Raw genomic sequence first — 20,131 nt, 5'->3', positions numbered from 1 at the left:
CAAACAAACCCTCATAAATGCTCGAGATGGGTGCAACTGGGATGCTATAAATGGCATAAATTTTAGCAATGAAAAACACATTAGATTTTATTGTCTTCAGTCATGTAAAGTAAGGGCAAAACCCTTGGATATGCTTTCTTAAATGGACTAACTATATGCCTAAATGAACAAAATACCCATGGTAAGTCATATGCCAAGAAGATATTTTAAAAAATGCTAATTCCCTGAATGGTATCAAGAGACTTTATGGCAAAATAAAGAACTTGCAAAGGTATTTACTCAGATTTTCACAGAGTATAATTTTGAAATATTTAGTGAAGACTCTACTGCAACTATTTCTTGATATTTTATTAAATTCACCTTCTACCAGCATTTTTAGATCACATATAACAGTAATATAATTTACCCTACTGCCCTTCTCATGATGCAACTCACACAATCTAGCTGGAGCAGAACTGTCTGATCCTTACATCTACAGCAATATTCTGTTACTGTTTTCAAAAATAAGGCAAGCTGTCATTGCCAATTTAGTTGATTCAAGGTATTCATCATCTTCACAGAATCACTCTTGTCCCAGTGGGATGAAACCTACAGCTTTGTATTGGTATTACACTGTCTACACAGAAGGGTCTGGTACACATTGCAGTAAGGCAGTTTGAGAGACACGGATGAACTCCTCTCACTAACTTCGGAACAAACCCCTGGAGTGAACGGGGTTGTGCGTGTACATGTGGCAGAGATGCTCCAGCAGCGACACAAGCAGCAGCTGGTTCTGGATGGTCGAAGTGAACTTCACAAATTTTTGCGACCCGTTTGCAACTCGCAGCTCCGCTGGCACATCCGAATCTAGAAGAGAACAGTCAGACGAATGAACTTTGGTCTCAGTACACGCCTATTTACCTAAACATGAAAACAATGTACAGCCACAATGCTTCAACACAACCCCGGCTCACAGAGGCAGCACTCGAGCTGCCACTGAGCGAGTAGCTTAAAAGGCTAATTAGGAACTTAATTAATTTTTTTAAGTGTTCACGGAAAGCAGCTAGCCGGGGAGGCCGAGGCGCCCCGTGCCCGAGGCAGGGGGAGCTCGCACGGCGGCCTCAGGGCAGGGTGCTGCTGAGGGCCTGCCTGCTCTTGCATCACCCCCGCGGCCGCCGCTACCTCAGAGCCGTGGGGAAGGACAGGAAGAGGAAGGCGACCGTTCTACCCTCCTTCCCTCCCTGCCAGCCGGAGAAAGGGGCGATTTCCCCGCTCACCCACAGGGCTGCCGCCGGCCCCGCTTACCGTCAAAGCGCGGCTCCGGGCTCTCCTCAGGGAATTCGATGGCGGGCACCGGCACCTGCATGGCCGCAACCCTGCCGCCCCTCACATGCCGGCCACCGGGATCCCATCCGCTGCGGCCGGCGGGGCCAGCCCGGCCCGCCGTGGGCGGCTCCGGGGGCCGGGCCAGCGTTTATGGCCGCTCTTTGGGCGCGGAGAGATAAAACATGAACTGGAGGAATACACCCGAGGGGGGAACCTTCGGCCCAAGAGGCAGGGACGGGCGGGCAGGAGCTCGTACCGAAGGTCTGCTGCGGGGAGCGGAGCGTCCCCTCCCCTCCGCCCGGGGACCAGCACCGCCGCGTGAGCCCCGCGCCCGGACCGGGGGTCGCCGAGCCCCCTCTAGCGGCTCCCGGCCGCGGCACAGGGGCGGTGCCGGTCCCCGTGTGACCCGGAGGCGCTCGCTGCTCCCCCCGCCGCCGCCGCCGCCTCCTCTCCTCCCCCCGCCCGCCTGCCCGGCCGGCGCCGGGCCCCGGATGCAAGAGGCCGGCGGAGGGACGTCATTGTTCCCCGACGGACTGTAACAGTAGGCGGAGCGGGCCGGGCTGAGGCGGGGGCTGCGGCGAGGGGGACCCGGCAGCGCCGAGTCAAGCGGGGCCGAGCCAGGTAATGGGGCTGGGGGGCAGCGCCGGGCCCGGCGGCGGCCCCGGCACAGCCCGGCGGCACCGCGTGCGCCTCCCGCCTGGAAATCAATGGGCCGGGGGGAGGGGCCGGCCCGGGAAAGGGAAGAGGAAAGCGACCGGCGGGAGCAGCCGGCTCAGCCCAGCCCACCGCGCCGGGGCGCGGGCCGGGCGCTCGGCCGCTGCCCTCCTGGCTGGCGGGCAGCCGGAGGGGGTGGGACCCCCGGGCGGGGCGGGGCGCCGGCCCCAGCACGCGGCGGAGGGACCCAGCCCCGCCGCCGCCGCCGCCGCCACCCCCTGGGCCGGCGGGACCGGCCCCCTCCCGGCGCGGCTTCCTCGCCCGCCCTCTCCGTTACGCGCTGGGGTCCCGCCAGCACCCGAATCTCCTTCCTTCTAGTCCAGCTGCTGTCGGCGTGGGGGACTTGGCGTGGCTCCCCCGCGTCCCGGCGCAGGCGGGAGGGCGGCCGGGACGCCCCGGCCCCGCGTCCCGCGGCGAGAGCGGCGCTGTGCCCCGCCTGGCCCCGCGTTGTTCCCGCTCGGCGCGGCGGCGGCGGCGGCGGCGGCTCCCGCGGCCCCTCCGCCCCGTGCTCGGGGGGCTCCGCGCTCGCTTCGCCGCGCCCCCACCCGCGTTGCCATGGACACGGAGCCGCCGTTGGGCGCCGCCGCCGCTGTCCTGCGCCCGGGCCGGGATGGGACGCGGGCCCGGACAGGTCAGCACGGGGCCGGGAGGCGGAGGCGGCATGGCACGGGCGGCATGGCACCGCGGGGCTGAGGGGCCGAGCGGTGTGAGGGCTAGAGGCAGAAGGGCGAGGCGGGAGCTCCTTCAGGGCCGGTTCCCGGCCCCCCTCGCCAGCGTGTCGGGCTGGGTTTTGTTTTGTGTGCGTTTGGGCTCTTGCCGCGCTGAGCGCGGACATGTTGCGTGCGGTGCCCGTCCCTGCCCCTGCCAGCGGCCTTTTACTGCCGGTGTCAGAACGTTTTCGGGAAGCGGGACCCCTCAGACGGGCAGAGTGAGGGGAAACCGGGTCGGTGCTGCGGGCTTGGCGCTGGCGGGGCGGTTCGGTTGTGAGCGGGCTCCGGGGCTCGGGGACGCCTGGAACGCGGCGCTCGCGGGCGCTCGCGGGCGCTCGCGGCGCAGGGCTCGGTGCCTCCACAACCAACGGCCCCGGGACACCGAGCTGGGAGCTACACCGAGCTGGGAGCTGCACCGAGCTGGGAGCTGCACCGAGCTGGGAGCTGCCCGGCGCCGAGCGCTCCCCGCCGCCCGCTCAGCAAGGGTAAACTCATCAATTACTATCGCCTCTGCTGCCTTTAATTTTGTAGCGAAAGTAAAACTAGCGCTGGGCGTGTGTTTGTGTTCCGCGCTGCCCCGGGTTGTTTTTGCTCCCGGCGGCGTGTGCGGTGCGGTCGGTGATGTAGCGAGGTGACTCTGCCTGGGTTTCTGCTGGAGTAGTTCCCTCCTGCCTCTTGTTTCTGCCTCGGTGTTGCCGTGTGCCGCTCTTGTTTTTTAACACTCTAACACTCACTGCTGGAAGTGTTTGGTTTGTACTGAGATAAAGATGCATACTCCCTGGCTGAACGCGGTTTTGTGAACGGGATGTTGCATAAAACCCTCCTGAGCTGTGATTTATTGTATGCAAAGCGGAGACCAAATATAAATATTTAGATCCTAGTATTAACTGATGCGTGTTGTGATGAGACTGCGAAAAAAGAATCTAAACAACGCTGATGCATCACTCCAAATGGGAGGAAAGCAACTGTCCTGTTTTGCTCGTCAGTATCAGACTGTGAGAAGTCTGTTGTGGGAATAGCAGAGGGGAAAAGAGCTCACATGTAAATGTGAATTTATGTTCAGCAGTGGTACAGGAGCAGAACCTGTATTTACAGCGAACAGTGGGAAAATAGCTGTGTAATGTTTGTGCTACTTCATCAAAGAGATGTTATATCCAAATTAATTATATTGCCAGATTTTGAAAAAGTGGTGGATCTGAGTTATTCTTGACATCCGTTGATATTTGCAGGTGTCTAGTGTTTGATATCTGCTAATCAGTTGTCAAGACTAAATTAGCAGCACCAATCAGTGCTACTCAGTTGTTAAAAATAAATTTAAAAATATGTGAGGCTTCCCTCATTGGTCAGTATAAGGCTAAAGCTTTTTTGTGATAATAGTCTTCTGTTTGCTTTTCACTGCAATCTTGATTCTGTTTTTTGTCCTGCAAATAAGTTCATTAGGTTGTTGAAACCCCTTCCCTTTCCATCAGGAAAAGGACATGTTACTGGTATCTGCAATTTGGAGTCTGGATCTTATGTGAAAATCACTAAGCCCAAGAACTGTCATCCTAGTCTTTGAAATGGACAAGGATGTCCTCATTTTTCAGTAACATATGTGAATTTTCCATTTTTTGTATATTATCATCTCTAAAATGGAAAATGTGTACATAGTAGATTTTAAATTGAAAATTTAGAGGGGAAAAAAATCTAATTAAAGGTTCCACACAGAATTTGTCTTTTGTGGTTCTAGAAGTTGTGCGATTTACTGTGCTTTGTTTAATCTACTGGAAGTTTCATCATTAGCAATCAAGTTGTGCCATGAATCTGAAACTGCTTTATGCTTTGTTCTCTCAGTTATTTTAGTGTTACAAAGCGGGTTATACTTTAAACCCTCAGTTAAGTTTATAGTTACCCTAAACTTGAACAGGCCCTACATGATAGAGTACGATAGTAGTAAAAATTTACATATAGGAGTTGATAATTGATCCTGTAATTATTCAGCAGCTTACTATGCACACAACATTACACGTATTTAAAGAGGTACCATCTTGAAACATAATCAGCATTTTGTAAAGGACTTAGTATCAGTTATTGCCTTTATTCTTGAAGGCTGAGGATTTGTTTTGCTTTCTTTTGTGGTCGTAATTTTCTTTTATAGTTTACATTACTCTTTTGTTTTTCCCTGGCAAAACAACTTTACATAAGTAGAACTGAAAAAGATGCTTTTGAATTCAACTTCTTGGTTTATAAGTAAGCATTGTAAATGATGGGTGCAAAATACCACAAGGAGTACTGCCAAAATTGTATCCAAATATTTCTTGGAAGGGCAGAAGAAACCCAGGTGGAAATAAATTTGTAAGTGTTTTCTAGCTCTTCTTTCCCAAGATTTCTCAGAGCTGTTTCCCATGCTCTGTGTCATTAGGGGTGTGTAGTTCCCAGGAGCAGGAAGATGTTGGCCAGGCAATTCCTCCTGGATCTCAACAGGCCGGCACTTGATTGTGCCACTGCTCACAGCTTCTTTTAAGAAAAAGATCTCGGTAACTATAGTGGTTTAAAATCCCATTAAAGTGTAAGAAATGCTATCAGTCATTAACTCTGCAGAAGTTTAAAAAAATATTGATGCAGTTTGGATGGAAAAAATCTACTTTGTGCATTCAGTTGTGTGTCGGGTGGAATTGTTTTTTTGTGTTTTGGGGTTTTGTTCCCTTATTTGTAATCATTCTTATCTGTTTAGTTCTTCAGGTTCTTTGAGGCTAAGGGACAGGATTTCTCTTGGTCTTTCCTTTCTGGAATACATTGAACGTTCTTATGCCAAACAGAACTTTTGCCTTGTTACAGATATGAACAATGACCATAGTTAACAAGCCAAAATCTTCAAAGTCTAAAAAATCTTCCTCAAGACGGTCTGACAAATCTATGAAACCCCGTACTAAAAAAATGACGTCTCGCACTGCAAGTTTGGGCCGGGTACCCCCTACAGAAGATCCAAACAAAGTCTCTGTGGACAAAGGTCCTGGGGGGCATATTTATTGTAGATCATCTCAAAAATCAAAGCCTTTTGCCCAAAGAGATCTAGGTAAGTGTCTTCTGTCCTCCCTCCTTTTTGTTCAAAACAAAACTAAAATAGAAGCAGATTTTAGTTGTTGCATTGCTATAAAATGGGACTACAGCAAATCAGGAGTTCAGCCACTGACTTCAATTTTGTGCATCCCCTAAGGCAGCTGCAGGGATAGGTGTTGCAGAACTTGGGTTTATCTACTTACAATTGATTTGTAAAGTATTTTTTATTTATGTAAAATCAAATAAGGGGAGCTTTTCATAATGCACAGATGTACCTAGGTCTCTTCTGTTCTGGAGAGAAAAGTACATTTTACTATGTTTATTCATGGCTTCCATTATTCACAAGTCTTTGAATAATAACACTGCCCAGGAAGAGATCTGGTATCTATGGGGTTACTTTTTGTGCTGCTTACTTGTTTATCTGTCTGATTTTTCTTACTGCATAACCACAAGTGTAAGTTTGTGGTTTAAGTTATGATAAGGGAAAAACCAGTCATTTAATTAAGAGATTAAAGGATATAGAGATAAAGAAATCGGATACTAAAATCAGAGTGGTAGTTTGTGCCTTTCATTAGAAGAATTAAAACAGATGAATAAACTATTGTCCAAAGAAGAGTGTTGACTAGGAAATTCACGTGGCAGTGTTAAAGCTGTGCATCATGTGTTGCTGTGTTTTGGAGTAGAGCTGGTTCTTCAGGCTGCTCCTGCAGAATCCTACTTGTTAAAATACCCTCTTTAAAACAAAACCAGTACAACTCTTTTTGACATACAAATTTCTTGCAGTTGTTAATGATGGGATTGCTCCGCCACAAAGAATTCTTTTTCCACCTGAGAAAATCTGTATGGATTGGCAGCAAACACAAAGTGTTGGAGTTGGACTGCAGAACCTCGGCAACACATGTTTCCTTAATTCTACTCTCCAGTGTTTGACCTACACGCCTCCTCTTGCCAATTACATGCTTTCACTTGAGCACACCAAGTCCTGTGAGTATTTTCTAACACTATAAATCTGCTGGACAGCTCCAAAGGTGAAAGAAAAGCAGGGGTTCTGTGAGGAAAATCCTTAGTTGTCCTATTTTGTCTGTAGAAGCAGTTTTTGAATGAGATCTTCAAGGTCTTTTCCAGCCTAAATGGTTCTATGATTTTGCTAACAAGAAGCTCAGAATTATAGGAGGCATATAACGTGAATTTGTTAATTTAATGTGCCATGGTAAAACTTAAAGAAAAGATCATTTCGTGCTTCATGTGAATAATGAAGTACATTGTAAATGATGAACATTTGGCATTTGGGTTTCCTTCTGGTAGAAAGGTGATAAAATTTAGGATGTTGGCATTGAAGATTCTTAGTCTTCACAGCTGAGATACTGCAGTGCACTAATACTGTGATAAATTACATGTTCAATGTTGACCCATTAAAAAACCCCAACATTCTAGAAAGCACTACAAGCTAATCTTTTATGAACTCAAATAGAAATCTGGGGGGAATGTATTGAAATTTAGGCTGATTTTATTCTAAATAATTAATTTTGTATTTTTTAAAGCCTGGAATTTGTGTTCTTTGAATTTTGTTTTTATACTTGACTTTATTAAGCCTAGAGGAGTTTCTTTTTATATCCATAAATGTAGATGTTCCTAAGGCACCTGTATGCTTTCTAGTCTGGTATCTTAATATGTATTCCTAGAAGTTTGATTGTGTTTTATTCCCATATATAAAAATTATTTCAGTTAAGTATTACAAAATTATTGGAAGGAACCTTCAAAATTATTTAGTTCCAATCCTCTGCCATGGGGAGGGACACCTTCCAGTGGGAGTGGTCCAGGCCAGGATGGATGGGGTTTTGAGGAGCCTGGTCTGTGATTTAATGAGTTTTATTCTGTACAGTTTTGCATAATAAAATGCCACAAAGCTGTTGGGATACTGACACCTTAGGAGAAGAGAATGTACTACAGAGAGTGGACATTGCACCCACAACTTAGATTATTATTATTATTTTGGGGTGAGTTTTCTCTTTAGCAATGTGCGTTTGACTAGAATGGGATGCTTTCTTCTTTCACTAGGTCATGTAGAAGGATTCTGTATGATGTGCACAATGGAAAGTCACATCAACCAGGTCTTGTGTTGCTCTAATAATGCCATCAAACCTACGTCTGTTATCAATGGCCTTAAAAGTAAGTAGTTTGGTATAGGTTTATATTTATTTTTTTAAATTTTACAGTGAGTTATTTGATGCATGTAAATAATTTTGATACTTTAAAGAAGAGTATTTTAGAAACGTGTGTTTTCTTTCATTCTATGAGAAATAAATATATGATAACCTTCTTATTTATTAGGAATAGGAAAACATTTCCACTTTGGCAGTCAAGAGGATGCACATGAATTCTTATGCTTCACTGTTGATGCTTTACAGAAAGCTTGCTTGAATGGAAGCACCAAGTAAGCATAAAATAATTAAATTTAAATCTTTCCTAGCCTCTCTTACTACTTTATTTACTATCATGAATTAAAATCTATGTCCTTGGTTTTCATAAAAATTGTTTGAGAAATTAACTCTGTGCTTTCAGTCTTCTGAGGTCTGACTCTAATTTATTTCCAGATTAGACAGATCTTCTCAAGCCACCACACTTATTTATCAAATATTTGGAGGATATCTAAGATCTCGAGGTACTTTTTTTAAAAATTTACTGTCTTTCAAACTGATCTGTGTCTTTTTTCTGTCTGTAGCAAAGGAGTTTGTAGTTTGACTAAAGTAATGTGTATTAATAATTTAGATTCATGCAGTTAGTCTCATTCAAGTGATGTTAAGCATTTGTATTTTGATTCCAGTAAAGTGCTTGAACTGCAAAGCAGTGTCGGATACATACGAGCCATTTCTCGACATTACTTTGGATATAAAGGTAAGAATGTGTGTGAGCGTGGGCTGAGATGTGTAAAGACTTGTAGAGCTTTGTTATATAAAGTAATTTTGCTTAGAAACTTACCTTGTTAAAGCAAAACAGCTTGGTGGTGGATAGTGGTGGATTGGACTTTGTTGTTCTGTGGAAGCCATGGAAATGCTCTCCATGTTTGGATTGGATTTAAGCTGGAAAAATAATAATTATGGCTACACAAACAATGATAGAATCATACTTCTCAATTATTCTACTTCAGTATACATCTATTGTTAGACTAATGGGTTTGATTGTTCTCATTATTGATGCCAAGGCATACCACAGATACTGTCTGGCATGGCAAAATTTATTTATTTTGAAATGAGGTAAATACTCAGTGAACTGTTTCTCTCTTCTCCTTTGTGGTGTTTGCTGGTTCACAGTAGGCCACTTATGTATAAACTAGCAAGGTTCTCTTGTGAAGTGCTTGTAAGTGCTTGAAATTTTGCAGTTCTTGTGACTAGTGTTCTACTTTCTTTCTACTCATGCAGGCAGTTACATCTGTCACCAGAGCTCTAGAACAATTTGTGAAACCGGAACAGCTGGATGGTGAAAATAGCTATAAGTGTAGCAAGTAAGATTATTATTAATTACACCTTAATACAAAATACATGTTCAGTGCAGTGCATGACTTGGAGGATGAGTTATCTCTTGACTTTGTTTAGCAATAAGACAGACGTGGCTTGCTGTTTCATTTAGTTTTGTTTACATAACTAATATACTGAAATCATTCAAAGCTTGGGAAATAATGCACTTGTTTCTAAATGAGTCATTTTTATATTTCTGTTTGAATATTTGGAAATACTTTATAAGAATTGTATTGCTCACATTAGACTTTTCTTCCTAATACTGTCTGTGCTGGGCCTTGTCAGCTTTCCTGAGTGTGAAGTTGCACACTAAAATACTCATGGCCAGAAGTTAAAAGGCATGTCTGATAAGTGGTGAGCTGGAGCACAGGGATATGGACAAAGATTTGGGATGGGAAGCAACACCAGCTTAGTCACACACAAACCCAGATGTTTAGTCTTTTTGTGAGTTTGAAAAGAAAGGTTTAGTGTATGTACAGTGTTGTTTCCATTGCTGGCATAATATTATATTAATTTTCAGTTTCCTTTTTGTTTTCTACCATTATTTTTTCTAATAAGGATTACTACTGCCTGAAACCTTAATCTCTAAATACAAGTTTTAGAATTTTGTAAACCACTTTTTTTTTTTGCCTTATTCTGGGCAGCTCTCTTATTTTGTTCATTGGCTTTCTCCACCAGTTTGGAATTCTGTACCTTGTATTTTGACGTCAGTTTTTAGAGAGACTGTTAAATCCTTTCTGTTTGTTACTCAGTAGTACTTTTCTTGACAATGTAAAGTGATGTCTTTCAGTCTTTGTGTTGATGGTTGCATTTCAGGACTGAGTCTGTACCTCCTTTGAGTGTGCAGCAAAACAAACAAAAGAAACAATTTTGTTTTGAAGGACTGCAGAGGGTTTCAGCCTTTCCAGGCAACCTCAGTACAAGAAAACTCAGTACTGTCCAATGTCTGCCTCTTGCAGAATGGCTGTTTCCTTCCAGTGGTTTCTTTACATTTTTTTACTGCCTTACCTTTTTGATATAAGAAAGATACATGTTCAGGCATTTATTTGGCTATCAAGAGCTAATGTCCTAAATCTTTTGTTCTGTAGAACAGTCTCTAAAATCCTGCTACATTCTCTGTATTAACAAAGCTGAAATGCAGTTAGTGGATTTAAGAAAAGATCTAACATATTATACAAGTAAAATATCATTCAAATAGCATAAGCATGTGTGAGAGATGAAAACTTGTTTGACTTCTGGGTGAGAAAAGAATATAATGTTAAAAATACATCTGTGCTTGTTTTTAAGGTGTAAAAAGATGGTTCCAGCGTCAAAGAGATACACGATACATCGCTCTTCCAATGTTCTCACAATATCACTGAAGAGATTTGCAAATTTTACGGGTGGAAAGATCAACAAGGTATGTTTGCAGCTGGAATGCTGCTTTATCTTCTTGGAATGAGCATTTCCCAAAGATGAATACTCATTTTGAAGTTGTTCACATTTCAGCCAGTAACTACAGTGTAAGAGAAGTCAATATAATAACTTAGCAGCTGTGGCTGTTACTTTCTTTTTTAATACTGATACAGTTCCTATGTGACCATAAGAACATACCTTCCCCTTAAAGAGCTAATTCTGTGGAAAATAGCTCCCTGCAGCTTAAGTTATTAAATGTTGTTTCTGAGAATAGGCATTTTTAAATGCATTGAAAAATATATTTATATAGTCCTAGTCTGCCTCTTTTTCAGGCTGTTACATGAAGTATTTCAGGATAACTTTTGAATCTTCTTTGTCTTTGTTTAGGATGTAAAATACCCTGAATATTTGGATCTTCGAGCATATATGTCCCAGTCTATTGGAGAACCCCTCATCTATGCTTTATATGCAGTTCTTGTACATAGTGGCTTCAACTGTAATGCTGGACACTATCTCTGCTTCATAAAGGTAGAGATCAGCTCAACTTCTAACAGGATAAAATTTTTGCTGGCAAAGAAATTAAAATGTAGCTGGTAACCACTGGTTTTAGGGGAAAACATTGCATCATGTGCTTTGTTTGCTTTGTTTTGGTATGCTTTGTTCTGCAGTGCTGTATCTCTGATGTCCTTTGGAACACATGCAATTCATCTGAAGATATTCTGTCTTTGTTTGCAGGCTGGTAATGGACTTTGGTACCGAATGAATGATGCCTCAGTAGAGCTTTCTGATATCAAAACAGTTCTCAATCAGCAAGCTTACGTACTTTTTTATATCAGGTAATAACACCAGATGTGCTCAGAACATTTTTATTGTCAAGTTGCTGATACTTTTCTTGTTTTGAAGTCTTTTTCTTTTCACTCTAGGAAAGTATTACTATTTGTATATTTCTGTCTTAAGTGGAAATTCCCTGTGTCATTTATTGCCTTTCATTGTTTGACCTTAAATTTCTGCACTTGGGTACGCTGGTTTCTATCTGCTCACTGTAGCTGGCCAGTTTAGAAAAGAGGAGAAATCCTGGCCATAGATGGTGTGAGGCTGGATCATTGCTCTGGAAAGGACAGTCATTGTAGGAAGACCATTATCTAATCTTCAGTTTGTAGTCCTGCCTAAATCTTCCAGATGTGTCTTTCGTGTCGTAGACACTGTTGCTGAGATTATGGGATGGGGTTTAACCCAGGACTAGGCTGAAGGAAGAGCTCTGAGCTCAGCTGCCCGCTGTCTTCGCAGGCGCTACGATCTGACGCTGGGGGAGCGAGCCTTTTACCTGCCCGCGCCCTCCTACCCGCGCTCCTTCCTGGGCCAGCGCGGGGCCAACAGCAAGCAGGCTGCGTTCATGGGACCTCGGCTTCCTCCTCACATGATTAAGGTAATTGGAGGGGGTAATTGGAGATAATAGCACTGAATTATAGCGGGCTTTGGTGTGGGGTGGGGCTTTTTGAGCTTAGTTTCCCTTCCACACTGCAGGTTTCTTCACAGCCCTCATGCTAGAGACAGAGTTACTCAAACAGTGGCTAATCCTTAATTGTGCAGCCATGCCACTTAGTTACTTTCTAGCTCAGCTTCCTAAAACTTGAGAGCTGTGCTCTTGAGACAATTTAAGTAGTCTATTAGTGCCTAAGTAATTTAAATTTTAAAAGTAAATATCTGCCCCATCCCTATCAGTGTCACTTTAGTTGAGACAGCGATAGAATGCAAATTGTCTTGTTCCTGAGTACTAGCAGAATTATTCCAGTGTTGTCAGGGAGTGTTTAAAAAGGAAAATAATTTTTTTAATAGCTTTTGTCAATGTTAAGTTGTTTGGATTGGTGTCAAACTGATACTCATTTAATACCAAAGGCAGGATTTACACACGCCTGTTGGATGTGCATGTATATTGGGAGGGAGGTGATGTTTCTTCTTAGGTGTGGAGGCAATCTGTAGACCTATTTAGTGTGAGACTTTAATGTTGTAAAACATCCAGTGCTGTGTGTTTGAACATACCCATTTTACAATCTCTTCAAATCCAGAGTTCAAGTCGTTTAAATGGAAATGGACCCTTAAAAGAGGATCCCAGTACTGTTGGTGTTGCTGTAAAAAGGCCATCTTCAGCTCCACCTACAGCTTGTGTTCAAAACTGGGCAATTTCCAGGCCTTCAATGACAGACCCTTCCAAAACCCAGAAGATCACCATCAGTATTCACAACAAGCTGCCCACACGGCAGGCGGTGCCGCAGGCGGAGTGTCTGAGCAGCGCTGTGGAGGAGGAGGATCTGAAGCCCCTTCCTTCAGCCACAATTACAAACTCTTCCGCAGCAGAGCCTACCTCAAACCTCTCCACAGTGTCAGTTGCTACTAATGTCTCCAAGCAGGAGGTTCCTGATGAAATCTTTGTTGAGCCAGCAGTGAATGGAAACCCTAAGCTCTGTTCTGATAACATGGTCCCTTTCGGTGCAGAACCTTCAGGAAAATCCGAGGAGTCCAAGGGCTTGTTCAAAAGGCATTGCAACGTCATATCTTCCAATGGAATTCTGATTGGGAAGATGGTCCGTACGTTGCATAATTCCCATTCATCCTGTCAGAATGCAGAAGAAAGATCCCAGCATGAGCTGCCAAAAATTGATTCCCTAAATGGTGCTATTAGTTTAGATAATGAATATAAAGAAAATGGACTGAAACTTGATGATTCCACTTGCCAAGTCCAACCCGTTAAACCTTCCGAGATTTTCTTCTCTAAAGCAAATGGAGTGCTTGAAGTGGTGAGTTACATTTGTTCATCTGGACTTTCTCACCTATGATATATTCAATATTCGTGAGCACTACAATGTGGAATACCAAGAAAACACAGCAGAGATTTAATTCTAAGCCTTTGTGCTATTATCCCACTGAATTTACAGAGCTAACATGGCATATGTTAACACAAGAGAAGTTCAGGGAGATAATGCTTCACAAGTTTCATAAAATACATTTTTGGGAGGAAGGGAATGATGTGTCGAGTAGAAATAGTGCAGGTATCTCTGTGATCTTGTTTAACATCTAATGTTGGAAATTTGTCAGCAGTAGTTTTCTACTAAAAATAGCTTTTTCTTTGTTAACTTCTGTGTTTTAATTGTAGGTGCCTAAAGCTTTGTCACCAGATCCTCAAGGTATCTTAGAATCTCTTACGTACAGCCAGTTGAACAGCTTGTCGGAGGAAAAGAGGTAAAATGACTACACTCTGATTAAAACAAGATTCCATACAAGTTTATTACTATTTTACCCATCTACTAGTAATACTTCAAAGATTTACATCAGTGCAGAAAATTCCACACTGTACATCTGGTACTGCAAGCATCAGCACTGGGCACACATTATTCTGATACTAAATACAGGCAGATGCCTCCTGTAAAACTTTCACAGGATGTTTTTACATTTTTCTTCCATTATCTGGAATACTTTTTCTATTCCTCTTTCCTTTTTTTGCATCCTAGGATGAATGAATGTGAATTCCCACAATCTGCTCTCCCACTTGGGAGAGTGGTAAATTCGTGTGTTTACCTTTTTTCTAATTGGGGGAAGAGCAAATACAGTTGTTCTGGCTATTGATGAGATTCAGAGCTGCAAGTGAAAGGAGTTGGATGTGTTTGGGATGGATTTTTTAAGGCACAACTTGCAAAACTGAGAGAAGAAAAACTTTCCATGGGGGCTGAGGGAGGTTTTCTAAAGTCAATGTCTTTCAGAGTTTTACATTAGCCAGTTTTTTTTTAAGGAGATTTTACTCCTAACATCTTTTAGATGGACTTTTTCAAGTTAAAAATATGTTTTTATTTTTGTGCAGTGTCTCTGGACCTCAGAAGTCTTCTGACAATGACGGAGTTACAGATACTGTAGTGATGGAAGCACTGTTTGCCTATGAAGAATCCAGGAAGGTTCCTTCCAACTTTAGCTGTGAGGTTGAGAAACTTTTTACTCAATCAGACTCTGAAACTATTTTTACCAAAGAAGAAGTTGCTGAAAGTATTATAACAAAAGCTGATAATGCACATCTCAATATCAACGGTCAGCACAAGGTTAGGAAAAAATCCTTGGATACTGAAGGTGAATTCCTTGGGCAGTGTGAGTCTGAAGACATCAGAGATAAAGACAAACTAAGAAGATCAAAAGAACCTGAACTCATTTCAAAAGAAAATCTCTTGTACATCAAAGGATCTCCTGAGAGCAAAGAGAAATTAGGGCAGATTTCCTCTATAAAGCCTGACATTGAATGTAGTTCTAAAAAACTTGCATCTCTAGATGTTACAGATAAATGCCAAGATATAAAGGACATTTCTAATAACTATGTAGAGGTACCACCTGTTAATGACTCTTCTATTACAAAGCTGGATAAAGTATTGGAAAGTCAATTTTCTAGAGCAGATGAGGGACCCAGTAATAAAATATGTGAAGATGACGATAAACATATGAAAAAAAATAAGAAAAAAATCCACGACTCTAAAAGAACTGACAAAGAGCACTACCGGAGGAAGAGAGAAAACTCGGACACTGAGGAGAAGGAGAGGCAAACCAGAAACAAACCAGATGATCATTCCCACAGGAGGAGGAGCTCTCACAGCATGGAAACAAACAAGCAGAGCCGTCATAAGCAGGAGTATTGCAGTGAGAGCAAGTACAGATCCTCCCACAATGAAAGAAACAGTCCCAGTAATGGCAGGAGCTCAGGAAAATATTCTCGTTACAGATCCCGAAGCAGAGAAAGGACAGATCCAGACAGGAATAGGTATTATTATTCCAAAGGAGACAGACCTTGGATTAGAGAAAGATACTATCAAGATGAACCACGGAGATGGGAAAAATGCAGGTACTACAATGATTATTATTCCTCCCATGGAACGAGGGATGGTAGGGAGAGGAGGTCCTCTCATTGTGATAAAGACTATGACAAATTGAGCCAAGCTTACAGCAGGTCACACAAGGATTATCATTGCAAAAGCAGATGGGCTCACAGCACACTCTCCCGAGAGGAGGATGTGCATCACTTCAGCAGCCACAGAGCAAACTTCCACCATTGTTCAGTACCTCAGCAGCACTCGGAAAAATACTCCCGTGAAAGGCACGCACTTCCACCAGTGTCAGCTCACTCACATTTTGAGGACTCTTCCCGGGAAAATGAAAAAGAAAAACTAAGAAATGGCAAAAGAAAATACTCCCACCAAGAAGAAAGTGGAAGTGACATAGAAAAGAAATGCCGAAAGACAGATGACCAAAGAATCAAAAAGTATAAGAAGGTCAAGAAGAAAAAGAAGTCCAAAGATAAACATCGAGAGAAGGATTACAAGTAAGCAAGGATTCCAGCATAATCAGCAATTTTTTCCTAATTATTTTCTGGGTATTTTTCATGTCTGCCTTTTTTTCATTGTTTCTAAGTAACTTATCTGTCATAATGTGACGGGATCATGTTATTAGGTTGGCCAAGAGAAGATAGGAAAGATGTTGCTGAATTGTGTTAGAACACTAGAGCTGGACAATGTAGACAGAATAACATCTGCACACCGTTCTTGATTAGGTTACAATTTTAATTTTTTTTTTTAAGCCCCATATGCCTGTTAACAATTTGTGTAGAAACCACGACCTCTTGGCCTTCATTCTGAGGGCTTAAGGTTGCTGCATCTAAATTAACTTAGATATGCAGAAAGTACCACAAAGTAGCAGACACTCTGCAAGTCGTCACCTGTGGTAAATAAATAACATTTCATATATACATCAGGTGCCACATCTGTTTTTCTATTTTTAACTTGCATGTTTCCTTCAGACTTTATGATTTGGATTGCTCTGTGCTCCACTTTGACAATGACAATCGCAAACATAAGAAAAAGAAGAAAAAGAAGAAGCACGACAGGAAACTGAAAGACTTATTGGAATATTTAGATCCTCGTTTCCAGAAGAAAACATGGGAGAAGAAGGAAGAATCCCGTCCTCCAGATGACCATTTATGTGAGCAATACAGAAACCAGGGCAGTAAACAACCCTACAAGGAAGAGAAGCCTTCTGGTGCAGGTGACAGCAAGAAATACAGCTCCATGGCATCCACTGAGTATGTCAGAGGTAAGGCCCTGGGATGTTGGCAGGACTCCTGGTTATTCATAACAGTCTTTAAAGGCTTGTGTGATGAAATCCCTGGGTTTTATCACAGCTTCCAAACAGTATCGTGACAGGGGGTTGGAAATAGATGATCTTTAAGATCCCTTTCAACTCAACCCATTCTATAATTTAAATAAAATACTACATTCGGCTGTTCATAGCATAGAAACAGTGCTGGTTGCTCACTCAGAATAACAGGAGTTGGTGATAATACTGAAATATTGTCAGTCCAGGTGTAGCTCTGCCTTCTCCTAAGCAGAGCTGTCAAACCTCCAGAGGACACTTCACAATTTAACACATGGAGAATGTTAAATTCCTGCTATTGTTTTATTCAGTTGTGGGGTTTTTCTGTTAGTATAGGCTTAACAATACATAAAAGTGGGCTGAGGAAACAGCTTTTTCCCAATTTTTAATATTTGAAAAAGTCTGGTGCTTCTTACAAAAAAACCAACTATGAATTTGTGTGCCTGACTAAATTTACACTGAGCTCTCAGCTGTTGCTTGTCATAATCTCAACTTGGGCTCACAGTAGATAAATTAATTAGTTTAAATTAATTAGCTCTAAAATTATGCAATGAAGATGATTGCACACTGCAACAAATTCAACATCTAAAATCAAACTTGACAACATTTCCCATGAAATTTTTGCTGAACAGAAGTGTTTATTATAGAAATAAAACTTTACTAAATGCCTGTTGTCTGACATAAACCAGTTCCAGTTACACATCTATTTTAATAGAAAACCAAAACAATCCCCTAACTATTTTATTCAAAGGTAAGTAAAGTAATCCCTGAAGAAGACAGCTCACTATCCAAAAGCAAGTTTGTTAAATTGTCTACATTTTATACCCACCCACTGTTTAAGAATTGGGTTAATGGTCAGTGACAGTCCTGCTCATTTCTATTTGTGTTGAAGCTGTCAATATAGCACATAAAACAAAAAAGTTGGAGAAGTTTAATCTTGAAATTCTGGAAAATTAAAATCTCTTTTATGGGGTTTCCACACTTAGGTAAACTGCCACAGTCACTGCACTGAATTCTTGCACTGAAAAGTTTGCTCAAGGCAAAGGGGAAGTTCATTTGTGGAAAACAAATTGTATTTTAAGACAGAGATAACCAAAAGTTGTATTGTAAAAATACAGAGTGGAGGGAAGGCTGATTGTTCACCCATTAGTCTTTAATGAGAAAAACTTAAGAACTGAATTGAGGTCTTTCAAATCCTAATGTTGTAAAAGGGGACTTCTTTTATGATACTCACGTCCAAAATAACCCTTATTGCACTAAAAGGGTCTGTTCCAGCTGAGAAATAGGACCTAAGCAGAATAAAATGCTTGTGCCCAGCAGTGGTTTGGCCTTTGATTCTCTGGCCAGCAGGTGGCAAACTCGGGTTTTTGCAAGGCAGTCAGGTTCAGTGAGGAATTCAGAGTTCTGCATCTCCTTGCTCAGGGCAGGGCACGGAGGATGCTGGGCCGTGCGGGGAAGGAGAAGGAGCTGTTTGGTCACTGCTGAACACGGGGGGAGACCGGGGCTGGCTGAAGCACTTTAAGTCTTGAGAATTTTAGTATTTCCTCAAGTCCATGGATGTTAATTAGCTCCATCTTCTGGAAGGTCAGTTTTTGTTTTTTTTTTTAGTATGGGTCTCGAGTAGTATTCTCTGAAGGATGGAAGCTGCTCTCAAGAGAAGCCACTTTGGCCATGTTTTTAGAGTACTGAATGTCTCAAGGTAGGGACAGGCGAGGAACCACCGAGGAATTGTGAAGTTATGCCTTTTCACCCAACTCCTGTTATTTTGAATAAATTAATGTAAGTTGTTGTTTAAGAAAAGTTTATACAGGATGGGGGAAGCAGCAGCTTTGAAGCAGTTCTTTCCTGCATTCCTACATGTTCTCTCCAGCAAGTTTCTGAAGGCTCTGCCTTTGCGGCTACAATTTGGCCAGCCTGACCACAAGACTGCTACTAAAACAACAATGCTTTCTAGGCAAAACTTCAATTACATTTGATTCAGCCAAGGTCCAGCACTTGCTGTTAAAGCAGGTGGCTCTGTCCTAAGGCTCTGTACAGTTCAGCAGCCTTAGCCTAGAACTGGGGTGCAGCTGGATCCTGTCCTGAGGGAGCAGATGGAGCTGGGACAGCTTTGAGCCTCATCAAGCCCCTGAGTCAGTTTAATGTTTAATGTCACAGCAGGACTGACCTTGTTTCCTTTTCCCTTTCAGATGTGGAGCTGACTGATGAAAGCCTTCAATACTCAGACTGAATCTACCACCAACCCCAACAACCCTTCACCTTCAAAACCAACAACTTCTCATCATCAAAACCAACAACTTCTTACCTTCAACGACTTCTTACCTTCAAACCTGACATTACCAATAGTGACCATCAAAACTTAAGATTTATTATCAATTACCATCAAGACAAAATCCAGTCATAAGTGGTGCTTAACATTTCTGTACAGAATTTTACCATATAAGAACTTTTTTTTAGTTTTTAACTTGAGACTTTCTTTTTTAAAATATACTTCTAATCCAAAAGGGTGAAAACTTTTTACAACTGCTGAACATTGTAAATTACCACATAAATATCTCACTGAGCTGAGATAATGCCCTGGAATAGACCATCTCAAATGCTGCTTAATTACAGACTCAGGTTGACTTTATGTTATTCATGTAATGTTACTCCAAGTTAAGACATCTGGTGCAAGAGCGACCAGGAATTATAAAAGTTGCAACTGACAGTCTGTATATTTAATTTAAAGACTTATTTAAAACTTCACAAGTTTTGCAAGAGCTTCATTTTTTTTCCTGTGGTCTGACACTAGAAACTAATTTACTTCACATTTGAGTTATATTCAAGATCTGAAGAAAATCTTCTGGTTTTCGACATTGTGAAACAACGATTATGCAGTTCTGAATGTATCTCTCAAGACTATTTGTATATTGTTCCATATGTTTTTATTACATTTTCTTAATATACTGTCATTTGTCTTAAGTCTCAGTTGTCTGTTTTGTCTCTCTAAAGTGTCTAGTTACAGACAAATTCATACTGTGATTTTTATTTTTATTATTAAATGCTATCAAACTGTGATGCACTTATTATTCACTGGTCCTGCATCAGGAGATGAGTGGGGAACCTGTATTAAATACAGTTCATCTGAATAATCTGTCTGGTTTATACAAGCTGTGTTGTTCAGAGATGTCTAAAGTTTGATCTTTGTTTTTTTAAAGATAAAAAGCACTTGCCCCACTGTAAATATATAGCATGTAAAATTTATATAGTATATAAATACAGCAAAGTTAAAATGGA

At 42.2% G+C, this 20,131-nt stretch overlaps 2 protein-coding genes across 3 annotated transcripts in view; one reads left to right on the top strand and one right to left on the bottom strand.

The window, feature by feature from the left end:
- The window catches only part of EIF2AK1 (eukaryotic translation initiation factor 2 alpha kinase 1), a 13,166-nt gene extending 11,508 nt beyond the window's left edge, over window positions 1–1,658 (bottom strand). Inside the window, exons 1-2 of the mRNA XM_068206981.1 lie at window positions 1,285–1,658; window positions 688–846 (exon numbers count right to left, since the gene is read on the bottom strand). Of these exons, the coding sequence (XP_068063082.1) occupies window positions 688–846; window positions 1,285–1,345 (220 nt within the window). The 5' untranslated portion in view covers window positions 1,346–1,658. The remainder of the gene's footprint in view (window positions 1–687; window positions 847–1,284) is intronic.
- Window positions 1,658–20,131, top strand: USP42 (ubiquitin specific peptidase 42). Of its 2 annotated transcripts, none has more exons than XM_068206977.1 (17): window positions 1,658–1,926; window positions 5,547–5,784; window positions 6,552–6,752; window positions 7,827–7,937; window positions 8,100–8,202; window positions 8,363–8,430; window positions 8,593–8,663; window positions 9,188–9,270; window positions 10,571–10,682; window positions 11,066–11,206; window positions 11,414–11,514; window positions 11,966–12,104; window positions 12,745–13,473; window positions 13,830–13,915; window positions 14,532–16,028; window positions 16,503–16,795; window positions 19,045–20,131. In XM_068206977.1, the coding sequence occupies exons 2-17, from the start codon at window positions 5,556–5,558 to the stop codon at window positions 19,083–19,085; spliced, it is 4,005 nt and encodes a 1,334-aa protein (XP_068063078.1). In that variant the 5' UTR covers window positions 1,658–1,926; window positions 5,547–5,555; the 3' UTR covers window positions 19,086–20,131. The 2 variants fall into 2 exon arrangements, with proteins under 2 accessions (XP_068063078.1, XP_068063077.1); XM_068206976.1 differs by lacking the exon at window positions 1,658–1,926 and adding an exon at window positions 2,269–2,650.

The sequence above is a fragment of the Anomalospiza imberbis genome, chromosome 16 (genome assembly GCF_031753505.1).
Source record: "Anomalospiza imberbis isolate Cuckoo-Finch-1a 21T00152 chromosome 16, ASM3175350v1, whole genome shotgun sequence".
NCBI lineage: Eukaryota > Metazoa > Chordata > Aves > Passeriformes > Viduidae > Anomalospiza > Anomalospiza imberbis.
This window is presented reverse-complemented; position numbering and strand designations above follow the sequence as displayed.